We start from the raw sequence: 8,480 nt of genomic DNA on the forward strand, positions 1-8,480 counted from the left end.
GCCGATATTTGGCATTTTTCAAATATCGGCATCGGACGATAAGTTTTTCTGCCTGGCCGATGCGTTCGTGGCGGGACTTTTATTTTGACGGTGCTGAGAATGGCAGCGCCTGAGCACACAGTGCTCACATTCTCCCTCTTGTTCGCCGTCGTCGTTAACAGTTCTGTCCACGGACAGAAGTCTATCTAATATTCAGATAGAACTGTTAAACAAAGGAATTAAAATGTATACAAAAAAGTATTATAACGATTGCTTATATATTGTTAGTAATAGAAAGGCAAACATTTTAATACTTTCTCGTTTGCCTTCAGCATTCAGCAAATACGCATTTATATAATTTAAACAAATCTTTGAATGACTAATGAGCATCTAATTTCAAAAACCTTGCAAACGAATCCAGATCTTGTGAAGTGTGCATGTGTATCGTGCATGATCGCGTGTTCTCTGCGTGACGGTCGGTCCGTGCGAATTGAATACGGACCGGAGGAGAGTTCAGCTTCATTGAGACGCGCGATCGACAAACTTTAATCTCGTGATTTCAAATTATGCTGCGCTTTATGCATTTACCCACTGTCATATTCATGTCATTTTCACTGTGTGCTGTATGTAAAATGAGTGTTACCTTGGCTTTATTTGAAAAAATGTGATTCCCAATGCACACAAACTTCCCAGAATACTGAGTTATTAAATAAAATTATATCGGCTTTATATCGGCCACCCTGCTTTCCAAGATATCGGCATCGGCTGTCAAAAAACCCATATCGGTCGACCACTAGTGATCATTGGTGCTGAAATAACATTGATGCTTTGTAATCACAGTTTGTTCTTCGTGTCTCATCAGGGAGAAAGAGGAGGCCGAACAGCTCCAGCAGGAGGCGTGGGAGCGACACCACGGCAGAAAGGAGCTGCGCGTGAAGAACCAGCACGCGCCGGAGACGCGTCCCGAGGAGGCCTTCTTCAGCCGCCTGGACTCCAGCCTGAAGAAGAACACGGCGTTCGTCAAGAAGCTCCGCACGCTCACGGAGCAGCAGCGCGGCTCGCTGTCGCAGGACTTCGACTCGCTCAACCTCAGCAAGTACATCGGCGAAGCCGTGAGCTCCATGGTGGAGGCCAAGCTGAAGATCTCGGACGTGGGCTGCGCCGTTCATCTCTGCTCCCTCTTCCACCAGCGCTACACTGATTTCGCGCCGCTTCTCCTCGCCGCCTGGAAGAGACACTTCGAGGCCAGGAAGGAGGAGAAGACGCCCAACGTGAGCAAACTACGGACCGACCTGCGCTTCATCGCCGAGCTCACCATCGTGGGTCTGTTCACGGATAAAGAAGGGCTGTCGCTCATCTACGAGCAGCTGAAGAACATCATCGGCGCCGACCGAGAGACACACACTCACGTTTCCGTCATCATCAGCTTCTGCAAGCACTGCGGAGACGATATCGCTGGGCTGGTGCCGCGTAAGGTCAAGAACGCGGTGGAGAAGTTCAGCTCGTCCTTTCCTCCCAGTCAGATCATTAATGCGGAGAAACAGCAGCCTTTCCAGAACCTGCTGAGAGAATATTTCACCTCTCTCACTAAACACCTGAAGAAAGACCACCGAGAGCTGCAGAACATCGAGAGACAGAACAGGTCAGTTCGTATATGGACCCTTTTCACATTTAGCAAAAATCTTCCATTTACACAATGTTAATAATGTTAATAACTGTGGAAATGCATCATAACGGTCTGTAAAGGGGGTCCATTGGGAATCGTTTGGAATCTCATGATTCGATTATTGATGCCACAAAATTTCAATTCCGATATACTGAAATTACTTTCTAGAGATCAAAATTTCTGGAGGTTTTTGTTCTGCATCTTTCATAGTGTTTAATGTGAGTCTCATGTATGCATCATCTTTTATGTCTAATTCATGCATTTAATCAATTAATTCATTTAGAATAATATGACACAATCTGACTGTCAAATATAAAAAAAGTAATAAAAAAAAAAAAACTTATTTCAGCTAGTTGCCAAGGCAACATTTCAAATTTTTTTTGTTTATATACGAAAATAACTAAAAGTGAAATAAAAAATAAAAATGTAGACATGTTATATAAAAATGACAAAAACACCCTAGAAAATTAGTAAAACTTTTACTAAAATGAAAATAGAAAATAAAAACTGCTTCAAAATATTAATAAAAACTATAATAAAATTAAACTAATAAAAATGACGAAAACACCCAACAAAATGACTAAAACTTTAAAATGGAAATGAAAACAGAAAATATGAAATTTCCAAATATAAATAAAAACTATAATAAAACTACAAAAAAAACTACAAAAACACCCAACAAAAATACTAAAACTGTAGGTAAAATGAAAATAAAAAGACAAACTACCTCAAAATATGAATAAAACCTGTAATAAAATGAAACGAATAAAAATGACGAAAACTTTAAAATGAGAATTAAAAAAATAAATTATGAAAAATAAAAACAAATTCAAAATATTGATAAAACTCTAATAAAATAAAACATAAAAATTATTAAAACACCCAACAAAATGACTAAAACTTTTAAATGGAAATGAAAACAGAAAATATGAAAAACCCAACCAAAAGACTAAAACTTAACTAAAATGAAAATCAAAACAGAAAATATGAAAATAAATTTATTTCAAAATAAAACTATAATAAAATTAATTAAATAATAAATGAAGCTCAGAATTGGTATAACTGCATTTACTTAAATTACAGTTGCATAAATAATGTTATGAAATTACTATTTTAAAAATAACATTTTAAATGTTGCAATGTAATGTTTCTTTAAATATGACACTAAAACCACCAGGAGGTGGTGGCATCTTAAAGGGGTAGAAAAGGGTGAGTAATTAATGACAGAATTTTCCGTTTTGGGTGAACTATCCCTTTAATGAGAGTCATTGAATCATTAACTCAATCTTTCTTTCAGTACAGCTGATCCCTTCAGAAAGTCATTGAATTATTCACTCAACCCGTTCAAAAATGCAGATTCAGAAACAGTGCTGTGTGTTGCTCTGAGACGTGCTTCTGCATTTGAATGGTGATAATAATGTTTTGTGTCTCTCTGCAGGCGTATCCTGCACTCTAAAGGAGAGCTCAGCGAGGACCGACATAAGCAGTATGAGGAGTTCGCCACCTCCTATCAGAAGCTGCTGGCGAACACGCAAACGCTGGCCGATCTGCTGGACGAGAACATGCCTGAACTTCCTCTGGACAAATCCATCCAGGAAGGTGCGACCGCTGGCACGGCTTCATCTGTGTGAGATCTTGTCTCGGCATGCGCGTGATTTGTTGTTGATTTGTGTGGCAGAACACGGTCCAGGCATCGATATCTTTACGCCGGGGAAACCGGGAGAGTACGATCTGGACGGAGGCATCTGGGAGGACGAGGACGCGCGTAACTTCTACGAGAACATGGTGGATCTGAAGGCGTTTGTTCCTGCTATCCTCTTCAAGGACAACGAGAAGAGCAGCCAGACCAGCAAGGGTACTGAATGGTTTAGAAGCATCCTGTGTTATTTTACTAGAATTTATATACTATTATAGTATTTGAAGAGTTCATTTGCAAAAACCGATAACTCCGATCACGTTTTTTTTTTTATTGCGCATTCCAAGTAATATCCGTCTAACTGCAGTTGGGTTGTTTTGATTAAGTAATAATAACAAATACAGGACGCTATATGCAGAGAATAATGCACGGCAATCAGCTCTTTTTTTTTTTTAAGTGGCGTTTATCGGTTTTTGCAAATGAACTCTTCATATTTAGAATTAGCTTTTTTTTGTGTATTTTCCTCTTTAGTAGTTTTAGTTTTAGTCTTTTTTTTATCTATTTAGCTTTTATTTATTTTTTTCAGTTTTAGCGATTTTAGTAGCAGTGTTGTTTTAATATAATTTGGATATGTATTCTAGTTTTTATTAATATTTTAAATCAGTTTTTATTCATACGTTTTCCACCTTACATTTAGATAAAGTTTTAGTAATTTTGTTGTTTATTGGTTTTATATGATTAGTTTTCATTAATATTTTAAATGAGGTTTTATGTTTCCATTTTCCATTTTAATTTTAGTTAAAGTTTTAGTAATTTCATTGTTTGTTTTTGACATTTTTATTAGTTTTATATTATTCATTTTTATTAGGGATGCAGTATCGGTATCGGGCCCAATACTGAGCTCCTGTACTCGTACTCGTTAAAATGGCTGCATTATTACAGCAAAGCACGTGATTACAGTATACTAAGCCGCTGCAATGAAGCAGCTCTAATGCTATTAAATTAAACCCAAAAATTCTTCATACAGTGGACTACCAGTAAAATTGATACAAATAATGATACGAATAAACTGTGATAATGTGAGAAATGTTGAAGGTATCTGAATAAATTTTGGTTTGACTGTATCTATTTGATAAATGAAGTTAACCAACTAACATTATACATACTCTTTTGGTTTCTGTACCCAATATTTAAAAAATTTACAAATGCAATAAAAATATCGGTATCGGTACTCGATATCGGCAAGTACCAAAAATAAAAGTATCGTTATCGGGCGAGTACTGGAAAAAGTGGTATCGGTGCATCCCTAATTTTTATTAATATTTAGAATGTTTTTATTTTTATATTTTCTGTTTTTATTTTCATTTTAGCAAAATTTGCAATTATTTTGTTGGGTGTTTTCATCATTTTTATTAGTTCACATATCGTCCCCTTGGAATTATAAGGTTCTATCTGACATTTTTGTCAAAATTGAGTTATTCACATATTCTTATTCTGTGACAACTTATTTGCATCATGTGATAGATTTTTTAATGTTGTGTACATTTTGGGACTTTTTATTTAAAAAACAAAAAAATCTGCACAGTCAAAATTGAGTTATTCACATATTCTTATTCTGTGACAACTTATTTGCATCATGTGATAGATTTTTTAATGTTGTGTACATTTTGGGACTTTTTATTTAAAAAACAAAAAAATCTGCACAGTCGAATGGAATGCAAAGCCTTTGAAGCTCAAAATCTCAAAACTACTCGGAATGCAGATAGAACCTTGTAATTCCAAGGGGACAATATGTCTATATAGTTGTTTTTTCCATTATGCAGTGGTCTGTGTTGTTTGTGTGCAGAGGGACCAGAGGGAAACAGCACTGAGGAGTTGGAGATAGAGTTGGAAGCGCTGGACATCACTGATGAGCCGATAGATCTGGACGCAGCCGACGAGGCCGAAAGTGAAGAACTGGCCAAAAAGTTACTGGATGAGCAAGGTAAACATGCTTTCTGAGTAAAACACACTGATCACAACCTCAGTGAAGGGCAAGTGCAGGATCTTTCCAGCAGCCCGACTTTATCTGTATTTAGCTTTTTTCCCCCCAGTGACGGTAATTATTTATATGTGCAAACTCATTATCATAAGTCAGTGTTTGAATTGTCGTGTCGTTCGTTTTCGTGTGTGTGTGTGTGTGTGTGTGTGTGTGTGTGTACAGAGCAGGAGGATGAGGAGGCCAGCACCGGCTCTCATCTCAAACTCATCGTGGACGCTTTCATCCAGCAGCTCCCAAACTGCATCAACAGAGACCTGATTGACAAGGTCAAGAGTTCAAACACACAAACATACTTAAGCAAATATCATTGACCTGATGGAAGAAACACACGCATCGAAACCGCTCAGTGTTAGTGTTGTCTAGTGTTAATTTTGTCAGCTATTTTTAATTTAGTCTTAGTCCTGTGTCAAATGTGACTTTTAGTTTTTTATCATATTTAGTCAACTTGTCCTGTTTTAATTTTTGTCAAGTTTTAGTCGACTAAGGCCCGGTTTCATAGACAGGGCTTAGCCTAAGCCAGAATTAGGCCATAGTTCAATTAGGACATTTAAGTAATTTTTATAAACATGCCTTAGAAAAAGGCATTACTGGTGTGCATCTTAAGACAAAACAAAGACGCTGACATGTTTTAAGATCAGTCAGTGCAAGTTTCAACAGTTGAAACAGCTCAGACTTACATTTTAGTCTAAGACTAGGCTTAAGCCTTGTCTGTGAAACCGGGGGTATATGTCTGAGAATTTTAGTCTAGTTTTAGTCCGTGGAAACTTACATATTTTCGTCTTACTGTATGAAAAATGATGAAAAAAATATATTATTTTACTAAATTTTAATTGCAATGATTGTTGTTACTTGGGAAATTTATTTTTACATTTCATCAGAAGTTAAGCACCAATAAGCACAAATCAATAGAATATCGACTCTAAAAACCTACTCTCAAATATTATAACAGAGAAATTCCTAATAGTAATTCCAATAATATCAAATTGCATTAATGTTTCTCTTTTAAAACAATGGCAAAAAGATTTATTGCGCATAGAGGTTGCGTAAGTAACGTTACAATCAGCAAACAATATTCTGAAACGTTAAAGTGCAAAAATAAAAAGGTTTTGGTAAAGTTTTTGTTCATTTAACTACATTTTAGTCTCGTCTTTTTTCATCAATGATATTGCATGTTCATTTAGTCTCAGTTATCGTTTAATGGCTTTATTATCGTCTCGTTTTCGTCAGGGGAAAAAACCTCGTTGACGAACATTTTTCGTCATAGTTTTCGTTAACGAAATTAACTCTAGCGTTGTCAAAAGAAACGACGTCGGTACTGAAATTTTTAAAATGTGACGATACCAGCATTTCCTGCTAGCATTTGTGACCCTGGAGCACAAAAGCAGTCTTAAGTCGCTGGGGTATATTTGTAGCAATAGCCAAAAATACATTGTATGGGTCAAAATTAACGATTTTTCTTTTATGCCAAAAATCATTAGGATATTAAGTAAAGATCATGTTCCATGAAGATATTTTGTAAATTTAAAAATAAAGAGATTAAATAAAAATGACAAATGCATACAACAAAATTTCAAAACTTAACATTTAAATGAAAAACAAATATAAAACTAAAAACAATTCAAAATATTGAAGAACAAATGGTATAAGAGTATAATAATGATTCTAACATAACACTAAGCCAAACACCAAAAAAACAACTACATATATGTATGTACAACCACACACATACATATATACTGTATATGTACATACACATTTATAAATTCAATATATATATTATTTCATTTCCATTTAGTTTAAGTATTAAAATAACTCAAATCAGATAAAACTAAAAACTTAATAAAAGACTTAATAAAATAAATTCAGACATAATGTAACTACAATTAAAATAAATAACAAATACAAGTAATACAAATCAAACGACAGTAGTTTATCAGTAATCCTAAAAAATAACACTGCCAAACTTACATGCTAAAAAACAACAACTTACTGACACATAGTAAGAAATGGTTATAAAAACTGAAACAGAAGAGAAACAAGTAGTAGGATACATATGTCTGTGATTGGTCATTCTTTTCGTTCACTTGATCGTACAGGGCTGCTGGGTTGTTTTGTGTTCAAACGTGTTCCTGTGTGTTTTCAGGCTGCTATGGATTTCTGCATGAACATGAACACCAAGTCCAACCGCAGGAAGTTGGTTCGAGCTCTTTTCACGGTGCCCAGACAGAGGTGCGTGTGCATTCATAGCATCTGTGAACACTAGATGGCGCTGCCGTCATGTGATCGTATCAAGTGTTCATTCAGATTTGAAGTGTGGCTGTGCATTAATGATTTTGTATTTCTGTGTGTCAGGCTGGATCTGTTGCCGTTCTACGCTCGTCTGGTGGCCACTCTGCACCCGTGTATGTCTGACGTGGCAGAAGACCTCAGCTCAATGCTCAAAGGAGATTTCAGATTTCACGTGAGTGTGTTTCTCATTAGCTAGACGGTATCAAACGAGGTATTTTAGTGCCAAAACGAGCTATTTTAGAATCAGGATGCCCTAAAAAGCTGACTGGATAAGCAGGTCACTAGAATTTGGAAGCATTTACACAAAAGTAACACATGAACGAGTGTGTGTGTGTGTGTTTGTGTATGTCTTACAGATCAGAAAGAAGGACCAAATCAACATTGAGACCAAGAATAAGACAGTGAGGTTCATCGGGGAGTTGGCCAAGTTCAAGATGTTTTCCAAAACGGACGCGCTGCACTGCCTCAAGGTTCATTAGCTAAAGGCTATCAAATGAGGTATTTTAGTACCAAAACAAGCTATTTTAGAATCAGGATGCCCTAAAATGCTGTCTCGGTCTGCAAGTCACCAGAAACCAGTTTCACACAAATAACACATGAAAGTGAGTGTGTGTGTGTGTGTGTGTTTCTTACAGATCAGAAAGAAGGACCAAATCAACATTGAGACCAAGAATAAGACAGTGAGGTTCATCGGGGAGTTGGCCAAGTTCAAGATGTATGTTTTAACGGACGCGCTGCACTGCCTCAAGGTAATGGTCTGATGATGCCTACAGTGTGTACTAACTAGGGATGTCTGCAGTAGTGCTTCACTATGAAGTCCATACAAAAAAAAAATAATAATAATTTTAATGATAGCAGTCTCTGTTGAT

The 8,480-nt window shown here is 36.4% G+C and overlaps 1 protein-coding gene across 1 annotated transcript in view; it reads left to right on the top strand.

Moving 5' to 3' along the window:
* Window positions 1–806: 806 nt before the first annotated feature.
* Window positions 807–8,480, top strand: part of LOC107707109 (regulator of nonsense transcripts 2-like) — a gene marked incomplete at its 5' end in the record, with an annotated part of 16,384 nt that continues 8,710 nt past the window's right edge. Inside the window, 8 exons of the mRNA XM_016511013.1 lie at window positions 807–1,621; window positions 3,084–3,244; window positions 3,324–3,500; window positions 5,128–5,265; window positions 5,485–5,588; window positions 7,466–7,551; window positions 7,675–7,783; window positions 7,968–8,081. Of these exons, the coding sequence (XP_016366499.1) occupies window positions 807–1,621; window positions 3,084–3,244; window positions 3,324–3,500; window positions 5,128–5,265; window positions 5,485–5,588; window positions 7,466–7,551; window positions 7,675–7,783; window positions 7,968–8,081 (1,704 nt within the window). The remainder of the gene's footprint in view (window positions 1,622–3,083; window positions 3,245–3,323; window positions 3,501–5,127; window positions 5,266–5,484; window positions 5,589–7,465; window positions 7,552–7,674; window positions 7,784–7,967; window positions 8,082–8,480) is intronic.

Source organism: Sinocyclocheilus rhinocerous, unplaced genomic scaffold, assembly GCF_001515625.1.
Source record: "Sinocyclocheilus rhinocerous isolate Xijiao unplaced genomic scaffold, SAMN03320098_v1.1 scaffold2160, whole genome shotgun sequence".
Lineage (NCBI taxonomy): Eukaryota > Metazoa > Chordata > Actinopteri > Cypriniformes > Cyprinidae > Sinocyclocheilus > Sinocyclocheilus rhinocerous.